General features: G+C 37.9%; 2 protein-coding genes across 2 annotated transcripts; both read right to left on the reverse strand.

Annotated features, from left to right (window-relative positions):
• Positions 1-5,026, reverse strand: LOC147276826 (Putative N-acetyl-gamma-glutamyl-phosphate reductase). Its single transcript, XM_086253877.1, has 14 exons — positions 4,769-5,026; positions 4,483-4,623; positions 4,060-4,167; positions 3,685-3,771; positions 3,538-3,588; positions 3,352-3,423; positions 3,045-3,164; positions 2,538-2,598; positions 2,352-2,432; positions 1,983-2,062; positions 1,802-1,891; positions 1,070-1,198; positions 838-961; positions 1-275 (listed from the first exon to the last, which is right to left on the reverse strand). The coding sequence occupies exons 1-13, from the start codon at positions 4,820-4,822 to the stop codon at positions 854-856; spliced, it is 1,182 nt and encodes a 393-aa protein (XP_086110003.1). The 5' UTR covers positions 4,823-5,026; the 3' UTR covers positions 1-275; positions 838-853.
• Positions 5,027-7,379: 2,353 nt separating this feature from the next.
• Positions 7,380-21,422, reverse strand: POK2 (phragmoplast orienting kinesin 2). The gene is made up of 37 exons (XM_086253269.1): positions 21,328-21,422; positions 20,521-21,226; positions 20,120-20,275; positions 19,934-20,017; positions 19,390-19,509; positions 19,184-19,297; positions 19,007-19,099; positions 18,716-18,876; positions 18,537-18,611; positions 18,354-18,441; positions 18,211-18,269; positions 18,021-18,084; positions 17,849-17,914; positions 17,588-17,773; positions 17,316-17,420; positions 16,985-17,220; positions 16,840-16,909; positions 16,689-16,745; positions 16,542-16,621; positions 16,327-16,405; positions 14,393-16,051; positions 13,819-14,277; positions 10,844-13,585; positions 10,645-10,752; positions 10,429-10,550; positions 10,235-10,322; positions 10,008-10,082; positions 9,587-9,829; positions 9,354-9,452; positions 8,949-9,023; positions 8,783-8,841; positions 8,562-8,673; positions 8,362-8,472; positions 8,067-8,237; positions 7,923-7,988; positions 7,720-7,839; positions 7,380-7,584 (listed from the first exon to the last, which is right to left on the reverse strand). Exons 2-37 carry the CDS (start codon positions 21,223-21,225, stop codon positions 7,447-7,449), a joined length of 9,045 nt encoding a protein of 3,014 aa, XP_086109395.1. The 5' UTR covers position 21,226; positions 21,328-21,422; the 3' UTR covers positions 7,380-7,446.
• Positions 21,423-21,800: the final 378 nt, after the last annotated feature.

A 21,800-nucleotide genomic window follows, 5' to 3' on the forward strand; every position in this document is an offset into this window, starting at 1 on the left:
TGACCTCCAAAATTGAGAATTCCTTTTATGCATTGTAGGTACACACACCCAAAATCGGATGAAATTAACCCTCATGATCACTAATCCAAAATGTGAAAATTGATTTCATGATTAATTGTCATCAAATCAACCAGTCTATCATCTAAGAGGATACAAAATCACCAAATATTACAGGTAAAAGATGTTTCTAAAATTATATAATTAAAGTGAAATCTTAGAAATAGCCATGCAGCTCCTGCAAGCTCCTGTAAACAGCTTTTCTGCTTCTAAATTACCTGCAACGATCATTAAATATAATATAATTTATCAGCCTAGGTAACATAGGTAATGTGGAAACCCATATACTTAAATACAGGTAGCAGAGGCTTTCAAGTAATCAATTAAGGAAATATATTCACTTAATTATAAGAGAAAGGGGGAATATTCAATCTTGGTTTATATGCATGAGAGGAGAATGAGAAGATCAAAATCACAGCTTTGACAGAAGCAGATAATATATTTTGGGACTGACAATGAACATGGACGAGGAAAGAGCCCACCTGACTTGGTGATGGTATTATAGAATCCAGAAGTCATACAAGGTAGTCTTTATAGTAGCCTTATACCTTGGATTATACTAAAACATGACATGATAGGTATTATGGGTAGCAACAATTTTGCTTTCCTCCCTTCCCAAGATCAAATATTATAAAGTTGGCACCATGTATGCAAAATAGAAGCTACAAGGACAATGGAGAGCCAAAATGGTGGGAATGGCATAAGATCTAAAATTCCTAGATGAGTAAATAAGGTTTGCATAGCCAAAATGGAAGTTTTAGTTTAGACTTGCATGCTTACTCTATGCGCGATGAACTTAAGGAAACAAGGGCTGATAAAGAAGCCCGGTGCTTTCTGGAAATCCCATCATCACATTAAGATTCTGTAAGGCTTGACCTGAAGCTCCCTTGACAAGATTATCAATCTGCACCAGCATTTTAAAAGCTTAACCATTAGCCAATAATAACATAAGTTTACACTTGCATAGACACACAAATTTTTAAAAACACAAGGATGGGGAACATAAACATACAACAGAGATTATTATTGCTCTTCCAGGAATTCGATCAGGAAAAACATTGATGAAACAATAATTAGATCCTCGAGCATTTTGAGTGTGAGGGACAGCTCCTTCCTCCAACAAATTTACAAATGCTTCATCCTGCCACAGAAAAATATAAAAAAGAATAATCAATAGTTTCAACCATCACCATAGAGAGTAGACAAGAACATGAAAGCAGATAAGCAATATGCACACATGAATAATCGGCTTCCTACTGTCACTGCTACATTGCCAAGAAGATTAAGGGACACTGGAGATTTATCAGGCTGGCTTATGTTTTATTAATCAACAAAGTACAAGCAGGAATGTCAGTCAATATCTTGCGATTGAGCATTGAGTGTTTACACAGGATTATTTCAGCCAAAAGGAAAAACTAATTTAGTCATTAATCCTAATAACCAAGTAACACATAACTCTTGCAGAAAGTTGAGCAAACATAGTCTAGCTCCTCTACTGCCACTAATTTTTAACTCATTCAGGTTAACATTCAATGGGAATTTATGCAATGAAAGTTCATGCTTGGCAGGCATGGAAATTAGGTGATAACTATTATCTATTAAACCAAAATACTTCACAATTTTACCTATATAATAGAGGGCGTGTGTACATTTAAAGTTAAATGCAGTGGCTTTATTCCCGCTGATTATTAGAAATGGATCAGACAAGAAACCAACCAGCAGAACAAAAATAAATCTAGTCTACCTCATAGGATGACCTCAAATGCTGGTGCAAGTCCTTGACTTTTACCCCTGGAGCCAGTTCCACATAAATAGTTGATTGCATACCACGACTCTAAAAGACAAAGTAAATGCTTAGTCAATTATAAGCAAAGAGTGAACTGGAAAATATGGAATCTCTAAATACATATGGGTGTAATAGTTACCATTGGCATTAAATGTGGAGTAAAGCTAACAGTTACTTTTGAATTTGCAGCATCAGATAGTCCCTGCTCAATTTCCGGTACTGAATTTCAAAGATAAAATCCAGGTCACGGCCTTATGTAATCAAATAAAAACACACATGCTCTGTACTGTTTAACGTTGCTAGATAACTCCTCATAAATTCATGATAATCCTCCCACAAAAAAAGTAACTTCATATAAGTACCAAGAAATACAGCAATAGACAATTTCTGAAACCCAAACCTTCAATTGAAAGATCAAATAGATCAACCAGAGAATTCCACAATTCATACCAACGAGCAAGCAATCAAGAAGTGCAAACTTCAAATTTCTACAAATTCAAATTCTTACCATGACGGTGGCGGGTAATGCCATAAGAATATATGCCTTCAGCTATTTCAGTGTACAAATTTGCCTCCTTGGCACCTCGTCCTGCATAAACAATCAGGTTGCAATGTCACTGAAGAAAAGCAGCATTAAGAACATATATAGTCAGATTTAGCATGGAAATGTTAGAAACTGCAAATAAATCCTAACCTGCTCCGCTAACACCAGATTTTGAGTCAATTATAATATTTTTAGGTTGAATGAGATTAGCCTGCAAGGAAAATGAAATAGGAGAACCATCAGGCATGTTCCAGGACCGTTGAGAATGCAGAACAGCCTAACTGCCATCAGTTTAGTGACTAGACATCAACCACTTCCAATAAAAACATAGTTAAACTCATGTTTGCTTTTATACAAGTTCATTACATTAAGATTATTTTCCGTAACTTTTTCCAAGGCATTTTGATGTCTTTTTTAACCCTCCTAGTGCATGATGCTTCAGTATGCATAATGGGGGCGAGGGAGGAGTTTCTATTTCTAGACATAGGGTTTCATATTTCTTCTTTTGTTGCTCTCTAAATAGTATCCATGAGTGACACCCATATCAGTTTGTATCTCAGCTACATTCTTACATCTCAAAGAGTGAGTAAATTGATCCCAAGCACATATTTCATAAAAACATGCAATTTGCAGAGAACTTATATACAAGACACAAACCTTAATCAATGGAACAAGGGGAAGTTGTATAGAAGTTGGATAGCAACCAGGGTTAGCAACTAGGCGTGCACCTTTAATCTCCTCCCTCAAAATCTCTGTCAAACCATATACAGCTTCTTTCTGGGTACAGGAGAATAAATACTTGTTAAAATGGGCAGAGCAATCAGTTGAAAATAAATACTTGTTATGCATGCTAGTGTTTTTATTAAAATTTATGGTTAACAAGCAATTTATTTCAAGAGCAATACTTGGTGGACTTAGATTGTCCATAGTAGTCTAGATATGCAGAAGAAAATAATTACCTTACCTGTAAATCTGGTGCTCTATGTGCCTGACCATACCATTCTTCATACTCAGATATATCTCGCAGACGGAAATCCTAAAAATACCATCACATCAAATTTAAATGAAAAATTTGAAGTTTCAAAATTACAGTAGGATGCCAAAAAATAAATTCTAACAACATTGCAAGGTAGTGTTATTTAAAGCATACAGCAGACAGATCAACAATCTTTAAGCTTTTGGGAAGGGCTTTGATAATTTCCTGCAAATGAAATAACAAACATATGCATGTTAGAAAATTAGGAAAAATTCAGTAAATGATAATGGACTAGCAGATACAGAGGAAAGAAGAAACAACCTGTGTGGTTCCATGTGGTAAACAACAAAATACAGCATCCACATCAGAAAAATCTGCATCCTTAATAGCAACCATTTTGGGGAGATCCTGCAAACAAGGAGAAAGTCCAGTAATGTAATTCTAGAGTATTGAAAAAATGCCATGATAAAACACACCACCATATAACGATTGAAACTCCACAATCAAATTGACTATGATAATAATTAATAGGGTACAACCATACCATATGAATGCACCAAAGTTGATGTGGATATAAAGAGAAAGTGAAAAATAGCTACTCAGGAACTACCCCAACCTTCAACCAACATGTTTGATCATATTTAAGTTCCAGTATTTGGCTCCTTAGAGGAAACACATAAGCATAGAAGTTCTTACCTGGGTTACTAGGTGAGGAAATACTGACCCAATTGACAGTCCAGCTTTTCTATCAGCAGTCATCAAGGTAATACCAAAGTGAGGATGGTTTGCCAGGAGCCGAACAATCTTCCAGAAAAAAAAAAAAAAAAAAAAAAAAAAGGACCATCTCAGTTATTGTAAGGTTACTTGGAGCTAAATATGCAATATAAAATATCTTACCCAATTCAATTCTCATATATAGTTAACATTATTGCTTTGAGGTAAAGTCCGAAACTCTCAACAAAAAAAAAAAAAAAAAAAACAAAAGCATCCAACTCATGATAATGTCCCAAATAATATTTGCAATATTATTCACAACATCTAATGTTTTTGTGTGAAAACTTTACCACCTTATTCCCATATTAAAAACAAAAAAAGGAAAGAAATCGAAAGGGTTTCTACCTCAGAACCAGTGTAACCACTAGCACCAAGAACACCAATGCGAACATCCTTTTCTGCTTTCTGGGTTTTTGTATTCACGGAACATTTAACAAACCCTTTCCCTACAATTCGCTTCTGCTCCTTTGAACCCTTACCTCCGTCCTGCAATTACCAAACTTTAACAATAAGTTCAAACCCAACAAAGCCAAGCTTCTAATTCAATTAAAATTTACAATGCAGGACTTCAACTGGGTTTGTTGTCCCGCATTTTCTGAGAAAACAAACAGATAGCTTAACGAGTACAGACCTTCCAAAGGCACCCACTTTGAAGAAATTTGGAGCTGACAGTGGCAGAGCTCATCTTCTATCAGAAACTGTAGAAACCAAGGACACTGAGAAAGATTCGAAAGCTGCAGAAACCAAGCCACCAAGGACACTGAGAAAGATTCGAATTGAATAACAAGCTTTCACAAGCGTAAACATCAACACAAACATATATTTATTATTTATAGCCTTGAAGAATTGCGGCACAGCTGACTCTGAGCGACAGAGCACAAGCGGGCTTCAAATTGAGTGTGTTTGACTCCCAAAAAAAGTTTTTGTTTTGTTTTGAGTGCTGCTATTTGCACACCCTTTTTTTCTCTTTGCACACCCTTTTCTAAAAAAAAAAAAAATCTCAAGGGAAAAGACCCTTATACCCCATTTATTTTTCTTTCTGCACACCCTTCCTAAACAGAAAAAAAAAACACACCCCATCCCCCATCTCCCCCCCCGTACACACTCCCTCACCCACACACCCCATCCCCACCTCTCCTCTCTCCGGCACCACCTCTCCTCTCTCCGGCACCACCCCTCCCCTCCACCAAGCCTCAGCCCCGTCGCACCCTCCCTCCAGCCCACCTCCTTCCCCTCCACCCAGCCCCGGCCCCACTCTCTCTCCTTCCCTCTCTCTCTTTCTCTGTTAACACACCCGCGCAGCACCTTCTGCACCACCCTGCTCGCAGCAATACCACCACCGGACCTTCCTCGCGCGCAGGCCGTTCGGTAGTCATCCGCCGAAACCGGCGGGTTCGTTCGGTAGCCATCCGTCGAAGCTGTCAGTTTCGTTCGGCAGTCATTTGCCGAAACCATTAGTTTCGTTCGGTGGTTGTCTACCGAACCAACCGCAGCGACAGAGAAAGGGAGGGAAGAAAGAAGGGAGAGAGGAGAGAGGGAAGGAGAGAGAGAGAGAGATGGAGGAGACGAGGAGGGGCTTCCGGGCTGGTTGTGGTGGCTGTTTTGGGGGTGCTGTGGTGATGGTGCATGCGGAGAGAAATGAAGATGGTGGTTAGTGGTGGCGCGCGGTGGTGGTGCTGCGAGGAAGGTGGTGCTGCGCGCGGTGGTGATTGGGCGAGTGGAAAGGAGAAAGGGGCTGCCGGGCTTGGAAGGAAAAAAAAAACAGAGGGCTGCGTGGGTGGGTGGGTGTGGTCGGGTGAGGGAGATGAAGGGGGGTGTGTGTGGCTGGGTGTGTGTGTTTTTTTTTGTCTGTTGATGGGGTGTGCAAAAGAGAAAAAATGGAGTTGGGGTGTGTTGGGTGAGGGTGAGTGTGTCTTTTCCTTTAATTTTTTATTGTTTTTTTACAAAAGGGTGTGCAAAAAGAAAAAAAAGGGTGTGCAAATAGCAGCACTCTTTTTTTTAAGTCCAAATCGAAAAATACCCTAATTAGCCGGTTCATTTATAAAAGTACGGTAACTGACCGGTTCATTTGAATAAGCGGAACGGCACTATCACCAAGAACTCAGTACAACCCACCCACAAATGCTCGACAAAATACCACCGTGCGTTTTAAAATTCTTACGGTCAAACAATATCAATCACGGTTACTATGCAACAATAGTTATTTAAATTGCACACATTCTATTATGGTAATTTTTTCACTTTACTTTTAAATAAGAATAAACTTACCGAGCGCTCGATGACAAAAATATCGAAACACAACATAAGGTGAGCATTATTTGTATAAATGAGATTGTTTATTATCAAGAATTGTAAAATAGACTTTGGAGTAATTTATTAAAAAAAAACAGATGAGTGTTGTTGTCCGATTGTGACCTCCCTGGTGGGGCGCTTCACACACTGTAGGGCCCTAGTGCAGAGAAGTTGCCATGGCAGCCCTAGTTTTTATTTTTAAAATTTTTTGTGTTTGTCCTTTAGTCCTTTTACATAATTTTCATAAAATAAAATTGAAATTAAATTATTGACCAAAAAAATTGAATTTAAATTATTTTGAAAAAAAAATTTAGCCGCTGTTCCTGAAATCTGACCCTTGTTTTCCTTTGGGCCTTGAATATGTTTTTTTAAGCCAAGCAACTTACTATCCAATTTGTCAAATAAGTCATGAGTTCAACAGTCAAAACTCATGAACCCCATTTAATTAATCTAAAAAATAAAAATTGTGTCAAAATAACTCTTACCATCTACTTTTCATAAAAAATTAGTCAGTGCACTTGACTATTTTTACAGGACTATTTTCGTCGAATGGATACTCATACTCACTGAATGAACAATTCAAAGTTGTCATATGTTCCCAATTCCAAGGCCCCAAACTAATCTTTGACAAGTTTCGGTTATCTTACTCTAATTTCCAATGTATGACTTAAAAGCAAAAAAAATATACATGCTAAAAAAACCACTTTTTACTGGAATTACTGCTATTGTTTTCACCTACACTTTTTTACCACTTAGGTATTATTCTATGTTTCACCGCTTATTTTAAACACCCACCCACGAAAAGATTATCATACTTTGACGGCTTCTTCTAGAGGGGCCAACAATTTGTACCATCAAAATGGAAATTTACATTAACTTTTATATTCAATATAAGTATTATTTACACAACCGCAAAATAATTATAATTATATACAGCTAATGAAGCTTCTTGTTGTATTCATATGATTATTAGCAGAAAGCTAACCAGACATCTGATTCTTTACATCAAGAATAAAGTTATCGATCCAAAGCAGAGAAATATGGAGCTTGTGACATTCTTTTTGGACTTTGACAATTCTCATCCGCCCTTGAGCTTATTGGTGAAGTTTGTGGCATCAACTCTGACAATCGAATTCTTTCACTGGTTATTTTATTCTGTAGCAAAAATAAAATGAAACAAAATATTGGGATCAATGCCTGCAAGTTTGTGTATTTCAGAGCATAGCAAAAAACAAGCTCAAAGATTAACAAAGTAACAAAATGCTTTTCAAGTGCTAAAATTGTATTTACCTTAAACTTCAAATCCTGCAATTCTCTATCCATTGAAATGAGTCTGTTCTTGAGTTGCTCCAGTGCCTCTTCAGCAACGGAGGGGTTTATATGGGTTGATGGCTTTGTTATTCCAGCAGCCTGAAAGTTTGTTCAAAAGAATATATAACTCATTCAATAAAATATAAAGTCCTGGATTGGTTTTTTCATTGCTATTAGCATACCTTTAAAACGCTAGTACACAGGCCTAATAAATTTTGTGCTAGTTGCAACTTCTCCTCCTCAATTTCCTGCAGCAGGTTCATTCTATTGTCAAGCATCAAACTATGGGTTGAGTGCACCTCTCTCACGCAAAAGACAATACTAACCTTCAGTCTGGTACTCAACCGTTGCTCCTCATCAAAATCGACATAAGGGTTCCTCCCACAGGAAGCACGAAAGCGAGCAAGCTCTTCCTTGACACGTGAAAGAGTAACCTCTGTCCGCCGGAGCTTAGTGCTAAGTTCATCATTCTGAACCTTTAGCATGTGATTTTCTTCCTGTTGCATTATGGATATAACCCACTCAGATTGGCAAGGCATAGAACCGATGAGTAGAGAAAATATAGATGCTGTACTTAGCAGCACTACATTAGAATGAATGTCTAGACTCGTAATATCTTGCCTTGATTTTTGCATGATGATGAATTCGTTGCTGGAGGTTTTGCTGACCAGAAAGCTTATTTACTTCTCCTTCAAGTTCCATCACCTTCTTTTTATGATTTACATTCGCCATCTACACAGATTAAATGCATTAAGCCAAGAAACAAAAAAAATGAGCGTTCAATTTATTTGAGGAATAATATATCCAAATACAATCTCAACCTTCAGCATCTCATTTTCGGTTTTAAGTAACTGATCCCGCTGCCGAAGTTTCTCCAAAGCAATTTGCACAGATATGATTTCAGCCTGTTTTCTGTCAATTTCCTCAAGCCATCTGGAATGTGAGGTTTGAAGGAACTTAGACAATATGGAAGACATACTTTCGACCAAAAAAAAGAAAAATTACGAACTAATTTGATAGTTTTGTAGTAATAGGTGCTCACCCTTGTCTTTCCTCAACGAATTCATTCAGCTGTTTTTTTAGCTTACCTACCTCATGCTCCTGAATGAAAGATAAAATTCATTATAACAAAACACAAACAAATAAAACAAATAAAAACAATAAAAAGAAGTATCTAACCAAGTTTCGGTATACTCAAATCTGAATACCTTTTCTAGAGATTCCAGACTATGAAGCCGGGCCTTCTCTGTTATCTTCTGCACTTGTTGGTTATCCAATAGTGACTAGCATTAACAAAAAGGGCAAAGATGAGCATAGTAATTTACTTTTGATCTGCAGTAAAATGCTCTACCACTGAGCTATAGATCCTTGGATAGCATAGTAGTTTACTTTTCATAAAAAAGAAAGTCATAATTGTGCGAGCATAATTTCCTTATAAATGATTCTGCTATTTTTGTTTTTCTCTTCTGCAATGGCAGTACCATGTATAAATGCATAATTTCCTTATAAATGAACGGTAATATAGCTCTTATATTTATTCTATTGTGAGCAATGGCATATTAATGACATTATTGATTAGGATAACAGTTTGGAACAATTAAACAATAATTTACCAGGTAAGTGGTCATATCCAACTTGACTCCCAGTAAATCCCGAATTACATCATGGGTCATGCTTTCAGCAGCAGCTAATTTGGCATTCAACGTAAATATCTGCATCACACCAACAAAGGGGAAAAAAGAAGAATAAACTTTTGGTAGAAGAGTGGGACAATTAAACAATATAGTGATGCTTATAATGTGTGCATAACAACTTGTAGGAACCAAGTAGTTCAATAAAGCCATACCTCTTTCTGTCGACTCAATGCTAAGGATTCAAGCTCTTCAATGTTCACCCTTGCAGCTGTAAGTTCCTCATCCTTCTCAGACTTTATTTGTTGTGCCAGGCCCAACCCAATGCATTTAAATGGGGAGCCAGACCCTCTAGACTTTGTGGCATATTTCTCTGACTTGTTTGATGAAGAACTTGTGGCATGGGTGGAATGGCCTTCAGGTCTGACTTGTTCAGCCATTGACTCCAGTGCCTTGAACTGTTTTCAGATTTTATAGTTACAAAATTGAAGAAATATGAAAGATATACATATACATAATGTATATATATTAAAAGAAAAAGACAAGAGAAGTAGAGGACAAAAACTGTCGAATAATCTTATGTATGCCATGCAATCTCGTTGTATCAAAACAATGCAATTCAGTCTTTTACTATACCTTCTGCTTGTACTCACAAGCCTGTGCTTCTGCATGCAAATTTAGCTCAGAGATATGCGCTTTAAATTGGGTAATCTGTCAGGTAAAAACAAATGCATGAAATTCCAAACTATAATCAAAATAGATATGACTGGGTTCACAATCATATCATTACCCTTTGGTTCAACACTGCAAGCTCAGATCAGAGTTAGAATTAGTTGTAGTATAGGTGGAACAAAGAACTTTACCTCCGCATCCTTCTCAGCTATATCCCCCTCAAGAATTCGTATTTTCTGTAGGGCTTCTTGAAGGTTTTTCTCTTTCTCTTCTAAATATCTGTTTAAAAAATAAAAATAAAGCTCATGGTTTAGCATCTATTTATTAAAACAGTTGTGTGTGCTTGTGCATTTGAAGCAAATTTATGGGAGAATCTGGTCTAAACCTCTTCAAGTCAGCATTAGTATTTTCAACATTCTGCATCTGATGTTTTACAGCATGAAGTTCCAATTCAAGCTCTTCTCCATGCAACCGTTGCCGTTCAGCCTCTTCCTTAACAATATCAACCTAAAAAGCAGGAATCCATAAGACACTGAAAAAAATGATAAATAATATATAAAACTAAGGGATTTATGTGACTTTAACGCAATCAAAATCTGACCTTATTTTCCAGCACGTCTACAGTACGTTCAAGCTCCTCTACAGACCTCTCTAAGAGCTTCACCTCTGCCTCTTTGTCATCAGCATAGGTCTTTCTTGATTCAGATATCTGAAAATTATTGCAGCAAACTCGAATCAGGAGATGTAAAGCAAATTTAAAGAAAAAATACTACTAACTGTTTGTATCAAACGAGATGTACCTGTTGAGCTTCAATTGCAATTGCTTCAATTTCATCAGCCCGTGCCTGTTCTCTTTCAAGCTTTTCCTTCAACTTTAGCATCTCAATGTGGAGAAGATTCCTCTCACTACCAAGTTCATTCAGATTGCTCCTCAGGGATTCATTCGAGTCATTCATTTGACCAAGAGCATTACCCATTTCCAGGAGTTCCATTTTCAAGCTTTCAGTTAGCTTCTGTCTCTCTGTCAACTCCTTCTCAACAGAATTTCTTGCTGCCAAGACATCTTCAATATGAGCTCTCAGCTCCAGGTTTTCATTGGACAGCAATTTTAGAGACACGCGTTCTTCTAATATACCTGACTCAAGGGAGGAGATTGTGTTTGTTTTCTCCTGCAACTGAGTTTCGAGCATTTGGCAATTAGCAATGGCCTCATCAAGCTCGGATGATTTTACAGAAAGCTCATCCTCTAAAGCCTCCAAAGAAGCTACTATTTCCTCAATTTCATCATGTTGATCCTTATTATTAGATGCAGATTCCTGCAACAAGCTAAGATCAAATAACAATCCTTTAAGAACATCATCCTTCCTCAGTAACTCAGCCTGAAGAGACAAATTTTCAGATACCAGATCCTTAGCATGGGACTCTAAGCAATCAAACTGCTCTATAAACTTAGGAATTCTCTCCACAGTTTCACATATTTCTTCAAACATTTTGTCCACAATCATGAAACCTTCTGCCTTTAAAAGATTACATAATCTGTTATCCATCAAATCAACAGTTTCCACTGAATCAACACACTTCTTAGCGTTCGCATTCAACACGGTGAGGACTTCATCCTTGCTATTCTTAAGAGAATAAAGTTCTTCTCTGAAGAGAATATTTTCTTCCTTCAGTGTATTAGTACTGCTAACATAGATTTGCAACTCCTGGCTTTTTGAGCATAATTCTTCCATAGTGGCAAACTGTAATTGTTTGAGTTCATGCAGTTCAGCTTTTTTCACCTCCAGATGAGTCTCCAGATTAGTGATCTGAATCTCCAAAGAGGACATTTCATCTTGCAACCTGCAGTTTTCTTTATCAAAGACATTTATTTGGCTTAATGAAGATTCAAATTCAGAATTCTTCTCCTCCAAACTTTTGAGAGCCAAGCTCTTTTCTGTCTTGAATTTCCTTATCTCAATTTGAAGTGACTCATTTTCCATCTCCAAACAGTTCATTCTGCTGAGCTCGGCGTCTTTCTTCTCTAACACATCTTGAAGTCCATATGATGAGGTTTGCAACGTGTGAATATCATTCTGCAACCTCTTGTTTTGCTGATCAAGGGCATGAGTCTGACTGGACGAAAGTTCTAATTTTCTTTCCTTAATGTTTAAATCTTCTTGCAGTTTTTTGTATTCATCTTCAAGTGCTTGAACCTGGCTCAACAGCCTCACCTCTGTCTTCTTAACTTCATCAAGTTCGCCTTTCAACGCATCATTTGAAAAAGCAACATCCTTTAGCAACTGAATATCTTGGTCCAGAGCCTTGTTTACTTCCTTTATATGAGTGATCCTTAAACTGCTTTGGTTCAGCTGTGACAACAGATCTTGCCTTTCCTTTTGAAGATGAGCAACCTCAACTTCCTCCTCCAGTAAGAACTGTTCTTTCAACAGTACATCAAACTTCAAAAGAATTACTTCATTCTTGAAATCTTCAAGCATCGCACAAGAAGTCATATGCTCTCTCTCCATATCAGCTTTGTGGATGGCCATCTCCTCTAATTCTGATGCCAAGATAAGTGACTCAAAGTCCTTAAAGCACCAATCTATCATGAAATACTCAGCTTGAGATTCGAGTGCCTCCTCTTTATCTTTCAGCAATTTCTCTTGATCCAGAAGGGATGCGCCGAAATTTGAGTTACTTAAGTCCAACTCCTTCAATAGAATAGTAAGCTGAGATCCCATATAATTAGACCTTTGCAACATTAACCCCTCTTGAAGCTGTAGTTCTGATATCTGTTTCTCAAAAGTGGTCAGCTTCATATTAAGCTTCCCAGCTTCCTCTTCTTTCCTTGAGATGCGATCAAAACTGTTCTTAATGTCAGCCAGTAATTTCCCCTTCAGAACCTGACACAACTTGAGCTCTCTCTGCGACCTAATATTGTGTTGCCTCAAATCAGCTATAACAGAATTTGATTCACACAGTCCATGTTGAAGCAGACCATTCTCTGCATTCAACCCAGTCACTGTTTCCAGCAAAATTCCCATGTGACAGAGGTGTAGCACTGATACAGCACAATCCTTCACAATTATCTCAGACCAGATGTCCTCAAGCGACGAACGAACTAAGTTTGAGGAGTCTGAAAGTAGGGACTTCATGCTGCAGAAATCAGAGGCTAAAACCATGAAATTTTCCTTGTAAGTAGCCTGGACCTCTGCAAGCAAGCCCTCCAGCTCTACAACCAGAGCCTTTGTTTCCATTATATCTGAGGCAAGCAATTCTTCAACGTGTACAAATTTCTGATTGTTCAGATGATTGATGGATTGCAAGCTTTGAACCTCATTTAGTAATACATCCCTATCACTGATTAACGAGGCTTCCAGTTTCTTCAGGCTTTCTGTTTCAAGCTTCATTGTTTCATTTGATATCATCAGTTCATTGATCATAATATCTGCTTCCTTCATGGTATCCTGGGACTCTTCAAACTTAGCAAGAATGCAACAGACCTCAGCAGTTTTCTGGGCTGCAACTAACTTTGCATCATCAACTTCTAGTTCAATCAGCTGTGAGGGGAACAAATAAGAAGTTTATAAAGTTGTGCAATGCAAACAGTAAGAAACTAAGAGAATGGGATAGGACAATGGGTCCAGGCTATTATTACCCGTCAGTATCATTATCTCAGAAGGTTGATTTTTTTTTTTTTGGTACACATATGATAAGAGGAAATCCTTTTCAGAGAGTAGGTTGTACCCCAACCAAGAAAGAACTAATTGATTTTAAATATGCAATGGATTACCTCCTTTGTTCGGCACCAATGAGAGCCAGCTTCCTGCACAGTCTGTTCAAATGCCTCCAGTCTATGATTGAGAGCTTCCAGCTTCACTTTCGATTGCTTTTCTAAGTTGTTCATAGCTGATTGCAGATTGAGGACCTGGGTTCTAAGATATTTCATGCTTTCCCGACTATGTTGCTCGGACTTGCACATTGCTTTGTTCGCTTCACGTAGTTTGTCCATCTCAGCCTGTACTTCTTTTAAGCTCTCAAGGGCAGCTTCTATTTCCTTTTTCAAAAGTATAATGGTAACATCTCTGCCACACACATCCTTGGAAGATCTTTCAGACTTCAAATTTTCCTGAGTACATGAATAAGTGCAATTACTCTTCCCCACTTGAAGAGAACACTCAGAAATATCAGCTCTCAGGTCTTCTACAAACTGTTTGTCTCCATTGTGGTCTAGAATTGTTTCCGTAGCTATCTGCAACAATATCGAGGTATAGAAATTACAAATTGGAACTCTCTTCAAAGACTTCCTCTACAACATAGATGTGAACCTCAAGGTCAAGCAATCAGAATGCAAAACATTAACTTACCCATCCTCCACCTTCTCCTTCAGAAGACTTACACACGGCTTGTGAATTCTTCCCTTCAGAGCTTGCATGCTCGATATTTGTGTTCATGCATGATCTGAGTGTGGAAACACCAGTTTTTAGCTCATCTAATTTCTCCTTTGTCTTCAAAATGTTTTTCTCTTCAACATCTTCAAGCTTTTGTTCCATAGTGCAAGCACGTTCCTGCTCCTCAGAAAGCTTCTGTCTTAGACTAGCACAAGTTCTCTCCCACTCTGCAAGTTCCCCACTTAGAGACTGAATTTTTTTCTCTGCTTCTCCTATCACAGTGGCCTGATCACTGAGAAGGGCAACCTTCGTTGAGATCAAGCCTTCTGATTCACTAAGCTGAATATTTTTACACTTTAATGCATCGACATTACTAAGATTCATCTCTGCTAATCTATTCACAACAATGAAAGCAACTGTTGCACAAGCTGATGTTTGTCTGATCTGATCTTCAAGCAGCTTCACTCTATTCCCCAACTTTTCCACAATAGATGTCTTTGCATTCAACTGTGTTGTCAACAGGAGCATTTCTTTCTCCTTTTCACTACACTCCTGTTGGTGTGCTTCAGTAATAGCCAGTACTGCTCCTCTCAAAGACTTCAGCATGCACTCCACATCACTTTTCTTATTGTTTGCATCCTCTAAGCACTTCCTCAGTTCTTCAATCAAAAATTCCTTTTCAGAGATGATTCGTACAATCCTGCCAACTTGTTCAGATATCCAAATCCTTTTTTGCGGAAAGGAACTAGATATAAGGTCAAGCTGATCAGAGGCATCAACAAGTACCTCACACCCATCAGAAAGAACTCCTTCAATCTCACTGGACAATAATGCCCATTCTTCTGATAATGTTCTTATTTCCCCATTTTTCTCCTCAAGCTCATCACTTAACCTTTTATTATCTTTGTTCAAGATGTACAGTTTTTCTCGCACCTCCTTCAGTTCAGTTTCCAAAAACAGTACATTTTGGTTCGTCTCCAATTCTTTTAAATGACTATCTTGGACTTGCTGCTGAAGCATGCCAAGTTCTTCCTGCATACAGACAATCACCTCAGCAGTTTCAGCTTCAGCCTGCCTGCGAACTTCATCCATTTCTTCTTCATTAGACACTTGACATGCCCGATCACTTTGGTACCACGTATTCAGTCTCTTGGCCTTTTCAAGGGAATCTTGCATCCTCTTCAATTTTCCTTGTAATGGTGAGTCATGATTGCTTGAACAGTTCAAAGGTGATAAGTCTCTAAACTCCTTTAAAGTACGTTGCTCCTTTAGAGCCCTTAGTTCAAGCTCATGTTCACTCAAAAGCTGCACATAATGGCTGTTACTATTCCTCAGGTCCTCCATCTCATTAATTGACAGAATCTGCTGAGACTCAAGAGCTTCAATAACGGACTTAGCCTCTTGCAATTTGCTGTTTGCATCATCATGTTGTTTGCTCATCAGAAAAAGTTGTTCTTTTGCCAGATGGAGATCTCTATTTAAGCAAAATATCCTTTCCTCTTGAGAAGTCCTCTCTTCTCTTAGGATGATATTCAGTATATCCAATTCCAGCTGCAAATTCAAAATTTCTTCGGCATGTTTTATCAGAGGTTCATGCTTGTATTGCCTCTCCTCAATGTGAACTGTATTATGCACCTGAAAATCAAAAGGTGGGTTTCAGTGATCTTGAAAGTAATATTTACTGCTGACCTGTATGCACACAATACAATAGCAAAACACATACATATTGGCATGTAAGCCTGGATGGCACAATCTATTGGTGGCCATATAGAAGTATACAATCACGCCCACATGATTCCTTACATTGAGGCTCTATTATATTCTCCCTCTATTCTGTCTCCCTCTTTTTTCTTGTTCCATACTGTTAAGGAACCCAATTAAGTTAAATATCATTTTAAAAATAGAAATACCTTCAAAGCTACAGCACCATCTTGATCAAGGGGTGTAGATTTGAGATTGTTCAGCATTGTGTGCAGATCATCAATTTCCCTGCAACATATGGGAAATAAAAAAATTACATGAAAAACAAAAGGATATTACTTTAAGAATTAAGGATATATAAGGAGAAACTAAATGAACCAAAGACCAAATGAATTGAGAAAAAAGGAGGACCAAATTATCCCACCTACTGAGTGTTGCATTATCCTCCAAACAAGTATTTAAGCTGTGCCTGCATTTCTCTAACTCATCGAGAGTGTTTTTTAACTGAAACCAATGAAAAAACAAATTAAAGAACTATAAAGAATTAAAAGCTTGAAGTAAAATAACCAACCTGAGGCTTCATGCTAAAATTTGGATTGCTAGAGCATCCATCAAAAAGTTGAAGCAACTGAAAAAAAATAATATTATTTATTTAGTTATACTGCCCTAAACAACATCTCATATGGGGAAAAAAAACATATTTTCTTTAGATCTATAATTACCTGATCTCGCAATTTAGATACTTCATCCAAGAGTATCTCTCTCTCCCCTTCTTCATAAAATTCTTGAAACCTATGAATGCCACAATGAGAAGATTATTATAATTGATATAACAGTTTTAAATTGATTGATGTTGACAAAAATTACCTTCTAAGTTGGTCCAAAAGCCTTATATTCTCCAATGCAAAGCGAGTAACTTCAGGATTCTTGTCAAGTTTTGCTTGAAGTAGCTGAATCTCTTCAGAGAGTGCTCGATTCTCGTCCAGTAAATAAGTGTCTAAAGGAATGGAACCACTAAGAAGTGACTCCAGTTTTTGAATTTTGTCTTCTCGAAACCTAAGCATCATTTTAGTGCACCTGGTGTCTTCCTCTCTTTGACGAACCTGAGAAGCAATGAATGCTATGAGTAAGTCACTATTAACGGCAAAACTCCAAAAGGAAAAAAAAAAAAAAAAAGTAAAAAGATGCCCAAAAATACCAAACGGTTCAACTGCTCTTTTTCAGCTTCAAGTTGCTTGATGGTAGTTTCTGCCATCTGCTCCCTTCTCAAGGCCCCAGCAAGTGTAGTCTCCAAAGATTTTACCTGATTCACCATCATTTTCAGAAATATATGATGAATCGCAATAAAGGAAAACCTAGTGACATAGCTCATGGTAAACTCAAGAATATTACAACAGTCATATAACTAAATTATCCATAAAAACTAGCATGATCATTTCTAGATAATTTAGAATCACACAGCAAGCATACCTGTTTGGCGGACATTCTCACAGTTCCTTTTGTTTCATTTTCGTGAATATCATGACCCTCTAGATCCATATCACATATGTTTTCATTACAATCGATTTTCCGTACTTGTTGTGTGTCTTCACTATTGGTCGAACCAAACGACAAAGACCGGGAGATATTATGACGTTTAAGAATGGAAAGCTCCTCCTGGTCCAGAAATCACCTAATTATTAGTTAATTGATACGGGAGAACATAAAAAAAGCATAGATAACCAGTACCACCTTAAGAAGACGTATTTGGTGTTGTAGGGCAATGAGATCTCCTGTAGAATCTTCATTCACCACAGCCTGCACAATGAACAAGAAAGAAAATGGATTGGTGAATGAATTGACTGATACTTAATAAAAGTCAATGATACTGCTTAGTCAGCATTGCTTACAGTATGAAGCTTACATTGTTCTGAATAAGTTTTGCTCGCTGAGCAAACTTAAGGGTGTTCAATGTTTCAGCTGCACAACTGTACCCAAAAAACCATAAATAAAATTTACAAAAAGGTTCATTAGATTTTTGTGACCAAGTGTATAATTTGAAAAGATTTTGAAGCAGTTAACAAAAAGAAAGAAAATAGAGGAAAATAACAAACCAGATAGATGGGCTGACATTTGCAATGATCATTGTTTTTGAGTTTCCACCGAGTGAATCCTGCATTTATGTGGTAGCAGGAGTAACATCATGTCTACGAAATGTACAATTGATTAAGGCCAAGAAGATAGAACTACAACTAACCTGTAGAAGAAAGGTTAGTCTAGAGTCTCTGTAAGGTACATGTTTCAGCTTCCCATGTGCCACATCCACTAGAACCATTATAACATGACTGCAAATGGCATATTACCCATTATCATTAAAAATGGTTAAAACAAGAAACACATGAATATGTACAAAGAATCAAGATAGTCAATAGAAAATTACCCAAGTGTAGATAGTGATTTATTGATATTAGCAGCTTCCTTCAAGCGCTCACCCTCAGCACCAGAAGTTTTCTGCCTACAAAGAATAATTGGGTCAGGGGGTTAATGTCATGCAAATTTGTCCTGAAGAAGTATATTATATGAATATATTTTCCAACAAGCTTGGGTTTGATACTGTACCTTTCTGAACCAGCCAGATCAACTAGGTTTAATCTAGCAAAGCGTAGGTTAGCTGTGGAATCCTTTTCCCATCTACTCTCAATTACACAAGTAAAGACACTGTGTGAACGACTGCTTTCTCTATTCATATTTGTTGCAGCAACTTTCCTATTTGAAGAACCCTATGTGCAACAAATTACAATTTAATTTAGTCACATGCATGCATGCTCACACACTTGCATGTGTGCACTTGGGCAGAAAAAAGAGACTCCTGCCTCAAACTGAGCAAGATTATGATCGATGATTGCAAACCTGGATTAGAAGCCTCAGAATATCACTCACAGTATGAACCTCGAATTCAGAGAGATTTTCTACATAAACACCCTTTTTAACATCCTCCCGCAGCTTAAAACAGAGAACAAATAATAACATAATGAGAAATACTTCAAGATAACCAAAGGTCAAGCACCTGTAAAAGAATCAACTTACAAGCAAGTTGGTAGATGAGGGATCAAGGAGATCCGTTATTTGTTCATTGTAAATCTCTAAGAAAGAGCACTTGCAATAGTATTTTAATTTTTCATCCCTCCGGATTTCTTCTTCCTGAATATACAAAGATGAAGTAGAAGCTTATAGTGAAAAATTTACACATTCTCACATATCAACTAAAAGATAAACTAGGAAAAAGTAATTACAGCTTGAATCCTTGCAAATAAAAATTCAAAAATGCGGGGCGTCATTCCACGATGTGGACTGGGCTTGGCTTCTAAGTCATCAATCTCCCCAAGCATTGTATATGTCTTGCCACTTCCTGTCTGCATGATAAAAGCCAACTCAAATATAAACACACTGGAATAGAACAAAACTACCAGGATTACAATAATGTTAACCTGGTTAAGTTGAATATGAAGAATCATTCAGTTATGACAGTTATAGGAAATGCAACTGCATACACTTCCAGTTATCTACATTTTCATGATTGGCAAATTTCTGCCATATGATTCATACTATTGTGACCAATTTGAAGAACAGAAAGAATTACCACATAGAGAAATTGGATTAAACAAATTGGACTAGTTAAGGCATTAAAGAGATATATCTGCCTCGACTGGCAGGACATATAAATTCAAGCAGCAAGATGAGGAAATTTAAAGTGTGGCCTTCATAGTCGCATTAACTGCACATTACTAATGGTTCACACTATTTAGTTTTAAACAGCACCCAACTCCATGAATTTACCTGACCGTAAGCAAACATGCAGCTATTATACCCTGACAAACAATTCTCTACCATTGGGAGACCAGCCATCCTGAAAAGAATTTCCTGGAAAACTCACAAAGTTAGGACAGCTAACTAGCTCAAATGAGAAGAAAGTTAAGAAAAAATGGTATATATATCATACTATAGTCTTGTCTCAAACTGCACCTGGTCAACTGTTTCACAGGCTACATGATCAAATGTGAATCGAGTTTCTGGTTGCCCAATCCATGAAATTGTCTGAGGACTTTCTTGCTTCAAACACCTGTTGTAACCGTGTAGACTGCGCTCCATGCTATTGAGAGGACGGACACGTATAAGAACCTAAATCAAATTTACAATCCCATTAGCATAACTTGCAATATACTGCTTAAAACTTGCAAATTCTGCAGACCCAATATACTGCTTGAATCATCAAATTAAGACTCAACAGTCAACATAAAGCTCTAGAAACCATTAAACGAAAATCCACTTATAACACTTTTTCGCTTTTTTCTTGAATACCAAGTCACCCAATTGTGAAACAACTTATTAAGCCAAAATTGGATTACAAAAAATGATCTTTTTACCTGTACATTGTGCTCCATCCAGAAAGATGGGTCTTCCTTGAGATCAAAGTGAGGCACTTCGACCGTATTAACCACCGTAGCTGGACCACAAGAAATGGGAATCCCTTTATACAATGCAGCGAAGTTCCCTGTTCGAGCACCAACACTTCCATCAACTACCTTACTCCGAAAACCCGAATTCGGAGGCTTAGAAACACTCTTGGTCGGTGTAGTCTGCGTCGAATTACTCTCCGAATAACACGAAGTAGCCCTCCCAACTGTCCTTGTCATCCGAGGAGTCATAGTTGCCAAACCCCCATTTCCAGCAGCACCACCTCCTCTGCTCACTTGGGCCGGATTATTAGTCCCGTCCTCATACGAATCACCGGTGACCGTACAACCGGGCTCGTTCTTCTGGGCCCACCCGAATCTTTTCCGGACCGAAAACCCAGCTCCGTACTTGTCCGGAGTGCGAAGAGGCAATGTAGGATCAGCTACTTTTGCCTTGGAAGCCTTAGTTGGTGTCTTTTCAACCCGACTCCGATTACCTACCTCTTGTTCTGGCTTGGGGAGCTGCGCGGGCTCTTGAATCGGGTTAAACGGAGCTCTCGAAGGCTCCGAACCGGGTCGGGTCGCCGATGATAAGTCTTTTGGGTTTACTGGCAAGTTCTCGGCCTCTTCTTTTCTTCCCGAATTCGAGCGCAGGAATTTGAAATCCCTCAACATCCTGATGTGCAAAAATTCAAGAAAGACAAAGAAAATGGGGGTTATCAAAGAAACAGATTGATATATTTTTGGGATTTATAACTGAAATTATATATAATTTACCTGAAAGATGAATTGAAAAACAAAATCTGAAGCTGACGAATTCCTATTATTGAATTTACTGAAAAAATCTCTGCAAGGATAACAAGTGGTCTTAATTCAATAACTCATCTCTTCCTTTGTATGCTGCAGGTTTTGAGCTCGAGCATTTCTCTCTCTCTCTCTCTCACTGTGAAAGTTGAAAGGTGTTTCGGGTTTTGAACTGAGCTCCAAAAGCTAAGGTTGAACTGCCTTGAAGGGACGGCTGAGATGTGATCTAGATTTGAATTTTGGTATTCTGTAGAGATCGCCGCGGTTTCGGGATTTGAATTGCGAGGGCTTTTTGGTCAAAGAAGGAAATGTTTAATTATGACAGAAAATTCAAAATTCAACGGCTACATGCCACATGCCTATTATATTTTGAATTGTGGGCCAGGTCAGCATAAGTACGGCACGGGAATGACACGATTAAAACGAGCATGACATGACACGAGCAT

Source organism: Dryas octopetala, chromosome 8 (genome assembly GCF_963921425.1).
Source record: "Dryas octopetala chromosome 8, drDryOcto1.1, whole genome shotgun sequence".
Classification (NCBI taxonomy): Eukaryota; Viridiplantae; Streptophyta; class Magnoliopsida; order Rosales; family Rosaceae; genus Dryas; species Dryas octopetala.